Source organism: Dermacentor andersoni, chromosome 7 (assembly GCF_023375885.2).
Source record: "Dermacentor andersoni chromosome 7, qqDerAnde1_hic_scaffold, whole genome shotgun sequence".
Classification (NCBI taxonomy): Eukaryota; Metazoa; Arthropoda; class Arachnida; order Ixodida; family Ixodidae; genus Dermacentor; species Dermacentor andersoni.
Window position 1 is genome coordinate 60656407 of NC_092820.1, and position 19074 is coordinate 60675480.

At 46.6% G+C, this 19074-nt stretch overlaps 1 protein-coding gene across 2 annotated transcripts in view; it reads left to right on the forward strand.

Moving 5' to 3' along the window:
* The window catches only part of LOC126534410 (organic cation transporter protein-like), an 82453-nt gene extending 64509 nt beyond the window's left edge, over positions 1-17944 (forward strand). For both annotated transcript variants that reach the window (XM_050181694.3, XM_072289203.1), the window contains 2 exons: positions 3129-3271; positions 17499-17944. In XM_050181694.3, the coding sequence (XP_050037651.2) occupies positions 3129-3271; positions 17499-17562 (207 nt within the window). In that variant the 3' untranslated portion in view covers positions 17563-17944. The remainder of the gene's footprint in view (positions 1-3128; positions 3272-17498) is intronic.
* Positions 17945-19074: the final 1130 nt, after the last annotated feature.

A 19074-nucleotide genomic window follows, 5' to 3' on the forward strand; every position in this document is an offset into this window, starting at 1 on the left:
AATACTGCTATGGTCGAATTGTGTTTTGAAGTATGCTGTTTGTTTTTCCGCCGAAAGCCTGTGTTTTGTAAGGATGTCTTATGTATTGTGTAAAAAATATTGAATGTGTGTTCTATTATGTAATGTTCTTTCTTGATTTTTGTAGCCTGTGGTGCCGCCTGTCATCCGGGTGGCGTGGCCTCGTCAGGCAAAGTATGCCTTTTGCCACGTCACCCTGGACAACCTTTTCGTTGTCTTAAATAAATTCTGAATGAATGAATGAATGAACTATTACGTGACAATATAAAGGAAGAAAGCCGTCATCAATGGAAGCCAGCCATCATCAGTGGAAGCCAGCGATGTTCGCCAGTTGTTCTGCAATTTTTCGCGCGAAGGCTCAGTAACACAACAACAGGAAGGGCGCTCCTGACAAAGTTGGGTTGGGAAATAGAAAAACCGCAAAGTAGTAGGGCAATAATACCGGACCTGCTAAGGAAGAAACTACGTATACAACCTGTCCCCCGCAATATGGACCCCAATCTCCATACCAGCAGGCGACAGGCTAGGGCAGAATTCTACGAAAGAACGATGGGGCAGAGAGACAACACATTCTACACAGATGCTTCCCTCTATCCAAAAGAACACAGGAAACACGCAGTAGCGGTAGTAGCTAATAATAAAAGCAAACTAATCACGAGTCTCACGGCAGCGGTATCAGACATAACCGAAGCAGAGGAAATAGCTGTTGCACTGGCAGCAGAGGAAGGATACAGGATAGGAAAATCCCTCAACATCCTAACAGACTCACAAGAGGCGTGCCGAAACTATATCAGGGGTAGAATAAGCAGTACGGCACTCAAGATCCTTAGTAGAGCACCGCTCTATGAAGGACAACCTACACACAACATAATCTGGATACCAAGCCACGCAGGGATTCAGGGCAATGAAGGGGCGGACAGCTTAGCTCGAGGCTTCACCATCCGAGCGGGCGCCTCAGTCCCCCCGGGAGAGCCTCAGATTACTTGCGGGGACAGTTATTCAGAGCTGCTAAACCTATATAGGGGGCGAAGATTCCGATACCCCCCACCACACAAAGCGTTGACGAAGGAGGAAGCCGCAGGATGGCGTAGACTGCAGACGGGTTCCTTTCCAAATCTTTACGTACTAAGCAGGATGTTCCCCACACAATATTGCGGCGTATGCCCGTGGTGCGGAGCAAGGCCAACACTATATCACATCACATGGGAATGCGAGAGAAACAAGACATTCCACAAACATACAACACCAAGTGCGGAGCAATGGGAGAGCCGGCTCACCAGCTGCGAGCTAGGGGTCCAAAGGGCCCTCATAGCACACGCAAGCGAGGTGGCCCGACTCAGTGGTGCCCTGGACTAGGGGCCCACCCAAGGCTGAAGAGGACCCAAAGTTTTCAAGAATGAAGACTTCGTCCTCAACTCGCTAATATCTTAAAGAAACAATAAAGTTTTCCATTCCATTCCATTCGCTTTAGATTCATGCGCCCAACTCAGTAGTTCATGAAAAGAAAAACAAATATCGGCTTCCATTCTGCCCTGTAAAACTGCATGTACAGCGAAGCTGTTGCACGCGTTAGACAAGTACAACCACTCCAAGTGTCGTTAGACGTCGTTACGTGCGCGGGCCTTTGAGCAAGAAATTCCTCGAGTTTGAGTCGTACTGCCATTTTTTTTCCCTCTGCAGTCGTTCGTACTCACGCTCCTCATAGCGCAGCCGCAACGACACTGATATCTGTTGCTATAGGCTACTTCTCCTTGAAAAGGCCCCCGCTATCTGCCATTGGGTTTTGCCGACTGACGTGAATTCACACGCCGCCACCTGCAGGTGCATTCTGTCTATTGGCGTCAGCTGACACGCCCACTTTTCCAGATGCCGTTTGAGGTCTAAGTGGCCGCGGCCGCTAGGTGCGACAGATGCAACGGGCACAGCGCCCCCGCATCAAGGAGAGACACGTTGGGCGCACATGTACGGTCACGTGCAGTATGAGCTCAAACAGGGTTCACTTGTGCAAAATGGCTCCAAGACTCCATGGCAACACCGACCAACGAAAAATTGATGCAATAAAAACCAGTAATTGTAATGGTGTTTAGTTATCCAAATGTTCGGATGTCGGCCGCCTCCGTGCAGCCGTGGGCCCTTTTGAACCAGAGTACCGTGTTTCAGCTCATATTGCACGCGAGTGCACGTCGCGCGTACGTACGAGTGCGGAAGTGCAGCATACACCTTCATTCTTATAGGCCATCCGCCAAGCGCAAGTATCCTATTGAACTTATTGGATTTTCAGAGTAAATTGTGTCATAAAATTTGTAAAGTATGACTAAAACGCAAGCTGCGGACATGGCAGCTTCAGATTGGGATTGGAATATACAAAAACATATAATTCTGTTACGCGGAAAATCCGAGGCCCTTCTCCAGCTGTCGTTTGAGGTTTGCCTGAGCGGCTGCGGCCGGTAGGTGGCGCCTATGCGTTTAGGTGGACATGAGCCAATGAAAAAATCCCGACCAACTAGAGGCTAACAGTTTCGTTGTAAAACTTGCCCAGCGATGATAGGGATGCGTCCCTGATTGTATTTGTTTTGGGCCAGCAACAGCCACACCGGTTGCCCGCGACAGATCAGGCTCCGGTCACACGCACCGGCATGGCTGCGCTGCGCTTGCCATCATTTTTCCTCTTCCTAAACAGCAATTCCGCAAGAACGATGGAACTTTCGTATAACGCAAACGCCAGCGAGGTCAAGAGAGATATCGCGAAACAAATTCCCAAGCCTCAAGTTCTCAAATTTGGCTTTGCTTTTCAATGTTGTAGCCTCCTGGTTATCTCAATTGGTAGAAAGACCGCGCTAGTGCACTAGTAAGGCCGTGGTGGCGAGATTAGTTCGCGGACAATGTCTTTTTTTCTTAACTGCGAACCTAGCTTTCAAAGGGACCCGTTTGTAGATCTGTGCTACATTCGGTTGGTTTGAACATTTATTTATTTCCTAATACTTCCTCCTCCACCTTGCAGGTTACCACATAACCTTTTCTATTACAATTTAACTGATAGACCAACTTGCATTGGTGCTTGGAGAGCATCCTTGTGCGAAAGTGCGGCGCTTTACTTTCGTCGACTGCAGGGTGAGGCGACGGAACCGTGGGTGCCAAGCGTGGTGTCGGCAGGCCTCTGCATAGCCGGCGCCGGCGCATCCTGGCTGCTTCCGGAGAGCTTCCAGAAGACGCTGGAGGACGGGTTTTCCAATGGCGAGGCCGCAGTGAACGAGTAAGTGGATAGACGCTTTTGCGAGCCAATGAATGAGGTTGCAGGGAAACATGTGCGACTGATCGGTGCATCTGCGCACTGAAGTGCCTGCAGCACAATGTGCGATAGACATACTCCTCTGTCGCACGCAAGGGGCCATAGTCTTAAACGGCCCAGCGTGGTAGATCGGTCACGATGGCCCTGCGCTGCTAAGCACAGGGTCGCAGGCTTGATCCTGGCTGCGGCGGCCGTGGGGGCGGAAAGCGCGTACACTCGTGTACCGTGATTGTGTACATTTTAGGAAGCCCCTATGGTGAAAAATGATGTGTAGCTCTCCACTGCGATACCTCCCATAACCCGGTGTACAGTTTGGGACGTTGAAGTGCACAAGTTAACCCGTTAACTGGTAGCTCAACAACATTGTTGACCCAACAAAAACATGTGCAAGGACGAGACAATTCTAAATATTAGTCTGTGCCTCTCAATCTATATCCGTTTATGTTCCTGCTCAATAGTGGCATTCACAAAAGGGTCAAAATGTGAGCAGCAGCAGATGTTTTGATGACAAAACCGAAGGACTTCGTCATTCTCTTCGTAGCGCACATGGTGGTCGCATTCTCGCCAGTGCGATCTTTCTCTTTTCTTTAAACAAGCTATTATTATTTATACCCATAAAGGTGCATCTTAAGATAATGCATTGTTCTTGCCAAAGCAAGTATCAAGCACCAGTTTTTGACCATACATCGACTTCAACCAACCGCTGAACAATATTTTTGACCTATTGTATCTCGCTTAGTTTTTAGAGAAACCCTTCGATATTTCAGCTGGTGCGTACTTGAGCAATACAATGAAGAAAAAAGCAATAAAAATGTTCTAGGTCAAGCCTTTCTTATCTTGCCAGTTAAAGAGTTAAATTCATTGCTGCAGCATTTAGGTGCTCGACACATCATTTGGCTTGTGCGTCCGTCCGTCCTGTCATCCCGTTACGCTAACGCGTATTATTTACAGCGAATGAAATGCGAACAGCGGAGCGCGTGCCCGAAGCATAACTGAAGGCACATTACGCACGCGCCACCGGCCAGTCGTCCTTGTACACATGCGCGTGCATACGCTTTTTATGCAGAGCACGGTGCTGCACGCCCTACTGTGATAAGCCGGCAAAACCTATTTCACAGCATATCATTCTAATGCCTCTCAGTAAATTATACTTTAATTTGTCTAATCTGCATTAGGTTGGGTTGGTTTGGGTTAGGTTACCTAATCTAAGCTGGCACAGCCCAACCGAACCTAACGAGACCCAGCCCAACCGAACCTAAATAAAGCCTCGCCAAATTCGTTTAATTGAGAGCAGTTTAGGTTATGTTCAGTTAGGTAATGGGACCCAACACCACCTACCCCCATTTGGAGGCATTAAGGAACGATTTCTGTGCAGGCGTTAGCAGGATTTCCTGTGCGATCAGCTTCACCCGTGATGATGTCGCTTATACTACGAGAAAATCATTCTTGTTTTCTACAATCTTTAAGCATCACCTGACCCGCCGTTGTTGCTCAGTGGCTGCGGTGTTGGGCTGCTAAGCACGAGGTCGCGGGATCGAATCGCGACCACGGCCGACGCATTTAGATGGGGGCTAAATGCGAGAACACCCGTGTACTTAGATTTCGGTGCACGTTAAGGAACCCCAGGTGGTCGCAATTTCCGGAGTCCTCCACAACGGCGTGCCTCATAATCAGAAAGTGGTTTTTGCACGTAAAACCCCATAATTTAAATTTAGGATCACCTGTGGCAGTTAGCAAAAACTTGTCCTTGAGCTGAATTATTCGAACAGGCGGACATTAATCGCACAATTAATTGAAATACTAATTGAAATAATTATCGAAAATTCACCAATTGATTAATTATTTCACTGCACATATTAGAACTTACGAATTCCTGTAGGAGTTATTGCAAGGTTTATTTACTTGGAATGGATTTCCGGAATGACACCAATTTGGACGTATGCGCCATCAGATTGGGCGCAAAGGTTCACTGTTGCTCCATTTACTCTTTTAACAAAACGCTCATTTATGCCTTGAAGCACGAAAGTATCTAACTGAAACGCCCATATATTTTGCCCATACTTTGGAAAATAACTCAAGACTGCTGTCATCTTGGAGGGTATATCGGAGTTGATACGTTTGGCAAGCTTATCGGCTAAAATTCGTAAATTGCAGTGTGTGCGGTACATGTTAACGACGTTAATTAGGGATTTCTTTCTAAACACTTTTGAATATACGTTTCAGTTTCTCCTGCTAGTAATGTCCGTCTCTTAGAATAATTAAGCTGAATGACAAACATTATGCTATCTGCTCCAGGTGATCTTCAAAAATTCTGGGAACCGGATCTCTTTACAATATAGGTTACAGTAGCGATGTAAGGCTGGCGTCTGCATCATTACATAATATGCCCTGCAGTGTCCTCTAGGTGGACTCCGTGGTGGGTCGCTGCCATTGCTACTAAAGCAAAGAATTGTCGGCGCAGCATCATTTCAGCCGCCGTGTTTTCTTAGTGGTTATGGTGTTGGGCTGCTAAGCACGAGGTCTCAGGATTAAATCCCGGCCACGGTGTCGGTATGTCGATGGGGGCGAGATGCGAAAACACCCGTGTACTTAGGTTTAGGTGCACGTTAAAGAACTCCAGGTGGTCCAAATTTCCGGAGCCCCCGATTGCGGCGTGCCTCATAATCAGATTGTGGTTTTTGCACGTCAAGCTTGATAATTTAGTTTTAATATAGCATCCTTTTCTCCTTTGCCTAATCCTCATGCTCGAAAGTGGGGGTGCACCGATGAACTCTTGAACTTTTGCACCCGATCGATAGACACTCTTCCTCGCTTTCGTCTTGTACATAGTAAGAAAACTAGAAAGCTAGAACGAAACTAGAATGAAAATAAGCCATTGTTGTCCCAGTTTTTAAGCACGGTAAAGATTCTTCATCAGTGACTAGTTACTGTACTATAGCACTGACGAGCCGCGCATGGGCGTCTACGTCATTAGGCGTTTGGTGCGTTGCGACACCACGGACCCGAGCACACGGGTGCAGGACTCACCTGCGCTTAAACCTGTCCGGGGGAAAAGTGATCCTGAGCGTTGAACCGCTACTTGGTGTTTGGTCCCTTAGCGAAGGCAACACACTCCTATGGCTCCGGCTTCACGTAAACGGCACCCCCGGACTGACCCACCTGCTGGAAATAGGTAGTTGCCTTTTCCTATCCTCCTCTTTAATCTTCGGCTTTCCCTGTTACTCTCCATCTTTTTTAATTTCTCGGTCCCTTTTACTTCCAATATTTCCAGGCAGCAAGGGTTAACCTGGTGTAGTTTATCCAAACTTGGGCGTGGCTGGTTAGGTTATTGTAGCTATGTGGAACTGGCGTATGCGATTCCTTCGGGTGGCGGCCGACTCAGTGGTGGACGGCTAGCACAGTTGCCCAAATCAAATAAATTATTTATGACTTTAGCACCATGCTCAGACTGCTTGATCGCTCACTTTCGAAAAGAGGGTGCACCGAAGAAACACTCAAATTTTTCGTCCAACGCAAGAAATGCTTCCCTTGCTACCATGTTACACACAGTCAGTGCCCCGAAAAGACAGTTCAAACCCTTTCACTTTTCACCGTTGCGAAAGTTCTCACTGACGCGCTGGCTCCCGGATACAAAATCAATAAAACGGCTAGCGGCGGCCTGCCGCTTGAAGTCCGCGACAAGCTCCAACATGAAAACATTTCAACCCTCCTGGATTTTGGTGATCTTCAAATCACGGTAACCCAAGAAAGCTCAATAAACACATGCAGAAGTGTGGTACCAATGATCATTGATCTCTTGATTCTGACCAAAGAGAATGGAAGGAGGATGTTGGTGGAAGGAGCAGGATGTTGTCAAAATGCAACGAATAACGACCAAACGCGACGACAATGAAATTCCTAAAAACATCTCATTCTCACCTTTGCTATGAATGTGCTGCCAGAATCTCTTGAAACAGGTTACACAAAGATATGAGTAGTATCATGCAAGCCAAATCCACGTAGATGTCTCCAATGCCAAAGATTTCACCATAGTTCGCAACGCTGCCGAGGCCCGCTCACTTGCGCGAAATGTAGGGCGCTATAACGTAAAGCTCTTCCAAACTTTTCTATTCGAATTCTGCAATCAGCCCTCCGCGATTGGTCAAAAACTTTTTGGACCACCCCACTTTGCCTTTCTGTCACGCGATAGCTCCTAATCTGACATGACGCGTACACACTAAATATCCATGATTTAACTGAACAAAAGAAAAATAATTATTTCTGATTCTAAGCCTTTTCGCCTTTAACCCTCTGATATTGGCCAAATCGAAGCCTTTTCGCCATTAACCCTCTGATATTGGCCAAAAAGTTTCAGGTTGCAGCCACATCCCCTGCTTGTCACTCGACGTCACAAAACTGCGAAAACTCATTGCGTCAAAGTTACGTGTAAGTGTTAAAGATTGATTAATATGTCGAACAAAACTGGATGTTTTTCTGAATAGCTGGAAAATGCCCGTTCAGAAAGAAATAGAAGATGAATGCCGCCAATCTATCAGGCACTGGCTAAGTGCACCTACCGTAGAGCATGGGTTTATTTGCGTATAACAAACCTTTTTGTGAAGCCGCACAACTTTATCGAGCCCTTTCGTCAGCTATACAACATCGTTTCGCCAACTCTTCATTGCTGAGGATCCGTTTTAGCGGCATTTCTAACTGTCTGTTGCATGTCGCCGCGATTTTAGGCAAGCCACCGCAACATAAGGGGAAGCGGACCAATCGCAAACGCAAGCAACCACCCTCTTCATCCAGTTATATATTTTCAGTGTGCTGTCTCGACCCCATCGGAATACTGTCTACTTGAGCGTACACTTCACCTCTCGTGAACCAATTAGATATGAAAAAGCGCTCCATGTAGGCAATGTTATTCGTTTTCAAAGCAAACAAAAGTGATCTCTTATACTCGAAGAGAGCGTTTGATTGGGCTGTTCAGGCAACGCCTGCGGGTCACCGCCCGATGCTTGCGCCGGCAGTTACGTAAATTTGACGTCAGTAAATTGAAATAAAACACACTGGAATAGTTCTGCGGTATAGGCCTCGTGGTGAACAAGACCACGCTTCCGACAACTGCACTGGCACGCTCCCCTGTGCGAACTGCGACTGTGGTCAAACCGCATAGTCCCGATCATGTTTCACGGGAGGAAAAGGGAAAAGATAGATATACACAGAAAGTCCATAGTCATGAATATAGACCATATTCACACTATCAATCAGGTGATAGAGAAATGTGCGGAACGTAACCAACCCTTATATATAGCTTTCATTGATTACGAGAAAGCGTTTGACTCTGTCGAAACGTCAGCAGTCATGGAGGCATTACGGAATCAGGGTGTAGACGAGCCGTATGTAAAATACTGAAAGATATCTTAGCGGCTCCACAGCCACCGTAGTCCTCCATAAAGGAAGCAACAAAATCGCGATAAAGAAAGGCGTGAGGCAGGGAGATACGATCTCTCCAATGCTGTTCAAAGAGTGTTTACAGGAGGTATTCAGAGACCTGGATTGGGAAAAATTGGGGATAAAAGTTAATGGAGAATACCTTAGTAACTTGCGATTCGCTGATGATATTACCTTGCTTAGTAACTCAGGGGACCGATTGCAATGCATGCTGACTGACCTCGAGAGGCAAAGCAGAAGAGTGGGTCTAAAATTAATCTGCAGAAAACTAAAGTAATGCTTACCAGTCTCGGAAGAGAACAGCAGTTTACGATAGGTAGCGAGGCACTGGAAGTCGTAGAGGAATACATCTACTTAGGGCAGGTAGTGATCGTGCATCGGGATCATGAGACAAATAATCAGAAGAATAAAAATGGGCTGGGGAGGGTTTGGCAGGCATTCTCAGATCATGAACAGCAGGTTGCCATTATCCCTCAAGAGAAAAGTGTATAACAGCTGTGTCTTACCAGTAGTCACGTACGGTGCAGAAACCTGGAAACTAACGAAAAGGGTTCTACTTAAATTGAGGATGACGCAATGAGCTATGGAAAGAATAATGATGGGTCTAACGTTAAGGGATAAGAAAAGAGCAGATTGGGTGAAGGAACAAACGCGAGATAATGACATCTTAGTTAAAATCAAGAAAAGGAAATGGGCATGGGCAGGACATGTAATGAGGAGGGAAGATAACCGATGGTCATTAAGGGTTACGGACTGGATTCCAAGGGAAGGGAAGCGTAGTAGGGGGCGACAGAAAGTTAGGTGGGCGGATGAGATTAAGAAGTTTGCAGGGACGACATAGCCACAATTAGTACATGACCGGGCTGTTGAAGTATGGGAGAGGCCTTTGCTCTGCAGTGGGCGTAACCAGGCTGATGATGATGGTGATGATGATGATGATGATACAGAAAGTCAAGGAGAACATCTCGTTTCAAGAAGCGCGAGAACGTGTTTCCTTCATTCATACCTTAGGATATGCTAATGCGCCGCGTAATGGGGCAACGCCGCAGCAGACTCCGGCATCTTCCCGGCCAGAAAAGAGCGTGGCCACGGCTGTGCCACGAGCTCTCGTGGCTACTGGAGCCAGCGATGCTTCGCCGTCCCTGAAGGAGGGCGCGTCGAGGTCCGAGTTGCTTTTCTCCAAGGCTTCATCGCTCGAGGCGAAGTCTACACGACGTGCGCATCGCTCGCTAGAGCGAGTGTCCATGGCTTCCCAAGAGGCTATGGACACTACTCCAAGCAAGGTGGAGCAGCCAGCGCCTAAAGGGCGCTGATATTCTTTCGACCGCTTAAAAAAAGTCAAAAACCGAATTACACCGTCTGATACGGCTCTGTAACCTAAAGCAGCAGGGTACGCATTGGGCTGAATGGTTCATCATTACGACCACAAAACAGCGCTAAACTACAGGACGAAAAGAAGGACACGGACCACAGCGCTGTTATCTTTGTCCTTCTCTTAGTCCGGTCGTTCAGCGCTGTTTTCTGCTCCTAAACCAAAACTTGTTTTTCGTACACAGAGCGCTAATGTATCTTCAATATGGACAGGCAGATTATGCAATGGAATGTCAGAGGTCTTCTGAGAAACATTGATGATGTTCAAGAACTCCGCGAACTCGCTCCGTAAGTGCTCTGTGTACAGCAAACCTATTTAAAATGTAAGCATACAAACTTTCTTCGTCAGTATTTTATTTTCCGTAAAGATGATGCGCTCGAATCGTCATCTGTCGGTGTAGCCACTATACTCGACAAATGTACAGCGTGTGAGCATTTACAACTACAAGCGCCCCTTGGGTCAGCGGCTGTTCGAGGCATATTTCTAAATAAACGTATTGCCATCTACTGTCTGTACATACTCCGTCCCTCCCATTTTCAGTTCCATAAACATGAATTTCAATTATTATTAGGTCAATAACAGAATATTATCTGGTTTTTGGAGATTTATATGCACACAAAAACCTATGGGGCGTCTCTCGCTGCGACGCGCTATCTCGTCTTATTTAACAGTATTTTTTTTGTTCATGCCTTTTGAATAGGAAGGAACCTATATATTATAGTCTTGCGAAGAAAGCATATTCATTGCATATCCGACCCTTCTACCTCATCTTAAATGGAATATTATTTAACACTCTTACGGGTGCGAACACTTCCTGATAGCTCTGTGCACGCTGCACATGAATGAATGTCCTCCACATGTTCTTCGGTGGAAGGCTGTTTCAGGCTACTGGGAACAGTTCCGAAATATTACTTTATATGGTAGGTTGACATTTGTGCTCTAAGTGCGGACTATGGGGTTCAATACTTTACCATGTTTCTGATTGAAGCCGCGCCCAAATGTATCCTTGAAACAAGGGGGTCACCGAGCAAACACCGTGCTTCGTGGTGGAATAATGAGTATCGTAACGCGCGTAAGAAGCAGAACAAAGCTTTGGGGTTCTTTCTGGATTGGCTGACAGCAGAAAACTAGGTTAATTTCAGGCACGTCAAATCCCAGGGAAGCAGAACGCGCCGACAAGCTTGAAGAGATAGTTGACAAAATTACCATATCGGGAATTAACTCTTACAAAGATGAGACAAAGCTCAGGAATAGAGTGAACAGAATAAAAAGTGGACAACCTTACTTGCTACCCTTAGTAAATACTCACAGAAACAGCATGGAAGACGGAGCGAACTTTCTGGACGGACATTTTGAACAGACATCCAGGTCCTCACGCTACTCTGAAACATTCCACAATTGAAAACACGAATAGAACGACAGCCATTACAACGAAAACGTTAAAAAGGCGAGGCATGCAATCGATAATTTTCCACAACAGAGCTTCAAGCACCACTAAACTGCTGCAACAAATCTGCCGCAACTTCTGATCGGTAATAATTCATACGTTAAATACTTACCCTCTTAAACAAAAGTAATCATTCTCTTTTTCTACAATGCTATGTTATCTTCCGACCACAATCCCTCTTTTTGGAAAGGCACCATTACTGTTTAATGCCCATTCGGAAACATGGTAAGGACTGTTCTTTGGCAAATAGTTATAGGCCTATAGCGTTGGTCAGTTGCCCATGCTAACTTTTTGAGGAGATGGTAAACAGGCGCGTGCTTCGCTATCTTGAAGTAAAAAAATGAATCAGACCAATGAAAATGCGGTTTCAGGGGATGCAAAGCGACCACATCCCAGTTTTTCGCATGAAAATGTACACCCGGAATGCCTTTCTCCACAAACAGCTAGTCTTACCAGTATTCCTTAATGTGGAGAAGGCGTGTGGTACTACGTGGCACTTTAGGATCGTCTTCCGGAATTTTTCTAGAATGGTTATTCGCAGCAAATTGCTGAGGTTTCGTGTTAGAGTTGACGATGCGCAGCCTCGACCGTTCACAATGTAGACAGGTGTATAGCAGGATGGAGCACTAAGCTGTACGCTAGTTGTGAAAGTTATCTCCTTACATGCTATTATTTTTTTAAGTCACAGTATTAAAATGTATTAAAATTCTTCCAGAAACGAACACGATAGTAACTTATTTGGTCAGACTATTTGCGGCACAGCTGTAAGTGACTGTAATACGTCACTTACAGACCACATGCCTGGTAGACCTTGCGCTGAAGGGCTCTGCTGATGCACCAGAGCTATGATTAACACGTTTTAGTAATTATACCTTCTTAATGTACTTTTATGGTCGTCGCACTCACCTTCATGGGCATTATATTAATGGAAAAATATATTACGCCACATAGAGCGAATATTTTAGGCCGATATACAGCCATGTGGCAACCACAATGTGCAACTCATCTTCTCATTGAAGAACAGCACATTTCCACTCATCACCAAGTCTCATGCAACTCGTTGGCCATCTCAGGCCCTTAGGGCAAAAACAATATCCACCAATCAATTATAGCGTTCACGAGGTGCCTTTGCAAGCATTTTGAGAAAATGATCGTTCGTCGTCTCGTCCGTTTCCTAGAGTCCAACAAAATGCTCGACCACTTTCGATGTGGCTATAGGGAGGGCCGCTCTACAACCGACTATTGCGAGCTCATCGAAGCAAACATTCCTGATGCATTTGTACACAAGCAGTGCTTCTTGTCCATATTCCTCGATATGGAAAAGGCATACGACACGACTTGGCGCTACCAGATGCTGCGAGACCTGTCGGTGATGGGCATTCGAGGAAATGTGGTTCACAATATAGAAAGCTATCTCTCCAACCGCACTTTCCCAATCAGAATTCCCAAGTATGGTCATGGCCATTTACACAAGAAACTAGTGTACTCCAACAAGGCGCCCTCAGCGGTACGCTCTCCCAAGTGGCATGTTACCGGTGTTTCGGACAAGATGGTCCACGTACGTGCCAGGTGTGTTCCGCAGACAAACGCCATGAACCCCATTTACATGAAGTGGAGCTCATGTGAACTAGCCGATAAATTTTGTTGACTAATGCGATGTCTCGATCGTTTTTTTTTTTAAATTCTGCCCTTGACGTAATGCTGGTTCTGTACCTCAATAATAAGCACCCGTCGTTAGTGCAGACATATATCAAACAAATCAGAATGGTGCGATGTCTGCATATGCCGTTGTGATTTTTCTGCCGATGAATACATGTGACATCGCCGAATAAGTGCAGTCAAAGTCGCCTCAAAAAGAGTAATTGCGAATTTATTGATGTAAACGCCTACACTAGCCAACGAATTCACCAAAGGAACGGGTTAATAAAAGCGCGTGTTAGCGCTGTACCGCCGATGAATTGCCGTTCCCGTTGCAGTTTTTGCAATATTAGGGGTGCGATCTTGTACGCGTTCCAAAATAGAACGGAGGCGGTTCGTTCTTTACGTCACGAAATAGGCGGTATGTTCCGTTCCGTTTGTCCGATAGCAGACGACACGGAATGATTGACAGCAGATATCACGTCATACTTGACGTCATGGCGTTCGGCATGGTTCGAATTGACGAATCGTATTTGGCTCGGTGGAACGAACCGCCTCCGTTCTATTTTGGAACGCGTACAAGATCGCACCCTAGATTTCCCAAGGGAGCTGCTTGGAAACGTACAAAGCTAAAGTGTGACTAACTTTTCAGTACTTTTTTTAATGTTATTAGAGAGACGTGCCACATGATATATTTAAAGGCAGAGCAGCGCTAGTCAAAGTAGATAAGCGCTGGCGGCAAGGCCGGGTTTATTCCTGTGCGGCGTAAGCATAATAGGAAATAATTCAGTTGAGTACAAAATTTACATGCAAAAAGCGATTACCTTGTGAAACAAACAAATCACTCGGCGTGTTAAGTCTGCTCAGACAGCATCGAGGTGTGATGACTTCCCAAACGTGACGCGAACGTTTCAGCGAAAAACGCAACAAAAATACCACGTGCAGCAACTATTAGCAATTCTCACCCTGAACTACTTATTTTCTAAACATATCTCCCAAAAAACTACAAAGTTTAAGATGCCCTCGGGCGAAAAGAATAAAGCTGTTAAAAAAGCACTTGCTTGGTATCATTCCGATAAGACACAGCGTGATTTATACCATTTATAAACGAGGCAGGGTGAAAACGTCGCACTTCAAAAGAATCAACAAGAGTTATGCATGAAGCAACTAGCAATTGTTAAACATGTGCGAAGCCACGCATAAAATAGATGTAGAAACATTAAGTGCGCGACAAGTGGTGCGAGGATTTACCGGGCCTCATAATACTAACAATTTCACTTCCTGCAAACTTCTACTGCTTTAATATACAACACAATGCGCTCGTGCAGTCGTGCTGCTTAGCTAGCCCTATGCGGTAAAGAAGCGGAAAACAATATAAGCGGCAAGTGGCATTCCGAACTTTAGCGAAATGCCTTTAAACTGCATGCTGCAGTGTAGACGAACTTTGTCGCTTACGCGTCTAACTATGATCGAGTGAAAAAAAATAAACACCCACGCGACAAAGGAAAGGACCAGAACAAGAAATTTCCCGCCGAAGCGACGATCCATTGCTGCCGTTGCTCCCGCTGATGAGGCTTTGCGGGGAATGATTAGAACCGTATCGCCGGCACGTTTTCGCCGGTATTTGAGCCCCCCCACCGTGCAACAATTCTTCTTCGACATTCTTTGAAGCTTTGGCCACCCCACACATGCGAAGGGTGTTGCCTATTTTGCTCTGAAAACGTGACTAAGAGAGAGAGAAGCACTGTCAACGACACAACAAACTACGGCGCGCGGCTGGCTGCTCTCCCGTGTGTTCTGCGCAAGGCCGCCACCAGCGGCACGTTCATCGGCGCGCACTACGCGTATAATCGGAAGCCCATACACAGGCTCGAGCTGTGGTCAGTGCTGCACTCACGCGGACCTTAACGAAACCTCCTGGCAGCGGAGGCCAGGCGGGAGGTCTTTCCCCGTGCTTTGCAGGCACTTGCTTCTGCTTTTTATCGTGAACTTATATTTCAGGACTTCTCCAGTATTGTATAGCTTATGTGTATAACCAATCTAACTGCCGCTGGCCAGTGCTTGAAGGTGTCTGCTGTTACTATATGTTCATTTATTCAATGAAGTCCTAACGCCTCGGGACTATCGCATTCATTTGCAGCGGGTCGTTTCTTATTTCTCACCTTTGTTTTGTGCTATAGGTACCTTGCGTGTCACGCGAGCTTGGAAAACTCACCACGTGCAAGCTAGCGCATATTGAGATTGTTTATTTCCTCTATTATCCTTCCGAAAACCCTAAAGAACGTCAGTACTACAACACAGCGTGACTATAATTTCCCGATGAATCTACATAGGGTTTCACATTACTATACACTACGTAATTATAGTTTTACGTCATTGTTATTATTGCGATATCAATTATGCGGACACTCCAGATGCATTTCTGCCTTCGGCGTTGCCGTTGCTTGATGCTTGAGTGAAATCATGAGAGGAAAGCCGACGACCGCGGCTCAATCAAATCGCAGGCGCAAGGGTAACTGACGATTCCGGCTAACTCTTACTAGTCATGTATGAAGGAAAGCGGGCAGATAGTGAGCGAGCGAGGGGCGGGGCGGCTTCAACTCCGCCAACAAATGCGTACTTTTGAAATGTATCCGCAGACGGCTCATACCTCTGAGCGCGTGTTCTCGCCGCTCTTGCGCTGAAGCGACTCACCGCGCGAACGTCACTTCGTTCGCTGCTGCTGCAGCGCTTGCTCACACCGGCGTTTTGACAGCGAGTGTCCGCGCTTATCGAGTGGGATGTGTTATCTTTGCTTGGGCACGCTGACACCATGCTTGTTAATTCACTTCGCAAACGAATGTTTCCAAGTTTATACGGCTGATAAAACTGCTATCACTGCTTCGTATAGCTGTATACTAATTTGATATCGCAATCAATGCTTCGCCTTTCAGGTGAAACTGCGACTTTTTTTTCCCACGCGAACCTCGAAATTGATGTTTGGTCGCAGCCGAACCGCTGCTCTCACTACATCCACTTCGCTTGCGCATCTTGGGCAAAGGCATAAGTTGCTTGCGACTAGATGGATCACACGTGCCAGAAACGTCTATATGGAGAGCCCAATGCTTACTCTGTACCGTGTCACTAAAGGAGCACGGAGTCGCTCCGCGTACCGATTTACATATAAGCACTGAGCGGGTGCCTTTTTCCGCTGCCCGTTCCAGGCTCCATATTCATCACACTCGACAGTAAGCAGCTAACCCGGGATGGGGGGGGGGGGGGGGGGGGGAGAGTAAATTGAAATCAGTACCTGCTGCTGGAACAAAGTAGGTATGACCCTACTTTTGTCCGAAAGTCTCTGGGGCGTGCTACGCCTTGCAGACACCTTGTGTACTCTCATTGGGACGCCTTCCTTGCCAGTATTAAAGTACGAGCCGTGCGTACCTGCAGGGGCGCCGTTGTTCCGTAGATGTCGTATCCGTGGGTGTAACTGAAATGTGTGAGACGAATCGCGGGTTGCATATGTTCCGGGTCACGCTGCAGAACGGAAATGGAAAGCTGTATTCATAGCAGTATTCCTGAGCATATCTTTGTGTATGCCACCATGTGTTCCTACACGTAAGCCATCGTAGGAATCGATTCTTGAATACCGAAACTACCAAAACTTGAAGTTATGCGTCAGAGCACTTTCCTGTGGCAGTTATCAACAGACATTCTGGCGTGCCGTACACACGCCTCGACGATCCCAGTGGCTCGTTTACATCGACTGCCTATTTACGCTTTGGACGGGGAGAAAGCGTTTTTCTTTCCTTCATCAAAGAGCGCAAACGCCTTTTGTCTGGGCAACTCGCCATAATCGCCTCGCTAAAACACAAGCTGCTTCTAAGCGGGAATCACAGTGCCGTGAAACTCTAAGTTCCGAGCTGGAGGGGCGCAGCATATGATGTGCCATTTTGCTATCCGCCTATAAACGTGAATACGTACACGAAGTTGGTAATTGATGATTGAATAATAACAGCGCACGCATTCACAACAGAAACAAATACACACGCACATCAATACTTTGTGCCTTCCCACAATGCGTGGGATGTGTAATATTTCCCCTCCCTCTCTTGATTGTGAGTGTAGTTTGTACACAGATTCTGAGAGGGTCATCTTCAGAGGTGGGTGTGCGTACTCAACATAAGGATAACTACACTGTAGTTAAATCATTATTGCCTTGTTAGCATGCCAGCAGAAAGGGTGCTGTAGTAATTTCAAGTGAAATATTAGAAAAGCCACATGAAGTGTGTTTTTCAACTTTTACCTTTCTTTTCTTGCAGAGCCGCTGCCACCACAAGCTCCAGCCCAAAACAAGTCTATGTTCTTGAAATGACGCACTTTTAACTGTACTAGACGACCAGAAGTTTTCCTCGACAGCGGACAACATGATGGTAGATAAAAATATCGCCGCACCCGAGGCAGTTGTAAGCAAAGACGTTTCTGCACCCAACCTTGAAAAAGTTTGCGAAGTGGCTACAGCCAGCCTACCATGTTTAAATATCTTCCGCACTTGTTCATAGGCTAGTCATTTTATAGTTTAAGAAACACACTGCTTAAAACGCTCGCGTGAGACAATCGGACGACGTAATATCAAGCCGTCATCAAGCGCTGGAGCATGTTTCATGAAGGGGACAGATAATCGCACGAATGACGCGAACACCTGAATTCGTTTTGTCGTCACCAACAGTTGAAATCATCGTTTGATTCAATAAAAGCGTAAACCATTTGTAAGACATCTTTCATATTTCTATTCTCTTTACCAACAGTACCTAGAAATGAATGGCCGCGCGCTCTAAACAATATTATTGGGGGCGAGCTCCAACACCGGAAAAGCTGGCGCCACTGTCGGCGTGACGTGGCATGAGGGATCACGCGTACGCAGCGGCCGCGTCGGCTGCTTCGGAAGTGCCAAAGCGAGCTGAAAATGAAAGTTTAAAGTCCCACTTGCGGGCTGCGGTTCTGATTAAGTGGTGAGGCTTTCTCACCTTGGGTGTCTGCTTGACAACATTTGAAAGCACTAGAATAGGTAGTGGCTGCCTATGGAGGCGTGCAGCACGGTAGGCTACTGCACTGTGCCGCAGTGCCGGACCTACGAAACGGAGCCCGGTGTCAGCCTTATTCACACGTAGTCGCAGGACAAAAAGCTGCGTAAAGCTTGGCTCGCGAAACTTGGAACCGGCTAACAGCCATCGGCTACAACTCGGGTATGTAGCAAGCAGAGCACGACGAAGATTTCTGCTACGGCGCCGGGACTGCGACGTTCGGTGAGTAGCAGAAAACACGCACTGAGGCGCTCGCCCGCGCCAGCTGCATGCCTGGCTAATGTCATGGTGGTTTGGTCTATGAACGTGTTGATGCTAGATACTGGCAAGTTCACTGGAATGGAAAGGGAGCGGTAAGAAGCACATTAAAAAAAAGGCATGGCATACGGTGATGGTTGTCTTGTGAATAATGCACTGCATTACGAAAAAGAAGCAGCGGGAAATAAACGCTGAGAAAACCGATAAACATACAGTGCGACGCAACTTGAGAAATAATATTGAAACGTCCAACAATTTAGAAGATAAAAAAAAAGGATTACATAGTCGCCAAGGCACATCACCGTCGCCGTAGGCGTCGAAGTCTCTATAGCGAAATTATTTTTGAACAGCTCTGATAGCGTCCGCGCTACAATGGTTGCTTGTGTACTGTTAAATACACACATTGCGGCCTAAATAAAGCTCACGGCACGGTGCTAAAACGTGCTCGCAGCGAAAGCGAAACATTGTGCGTGGACATGCATGCAGACGCACCCGCCGTGGTTGCTCAGTGGCTATGGTGTTGGGCTGCTGAGCACAAGGTTGCGGGATCGAATCC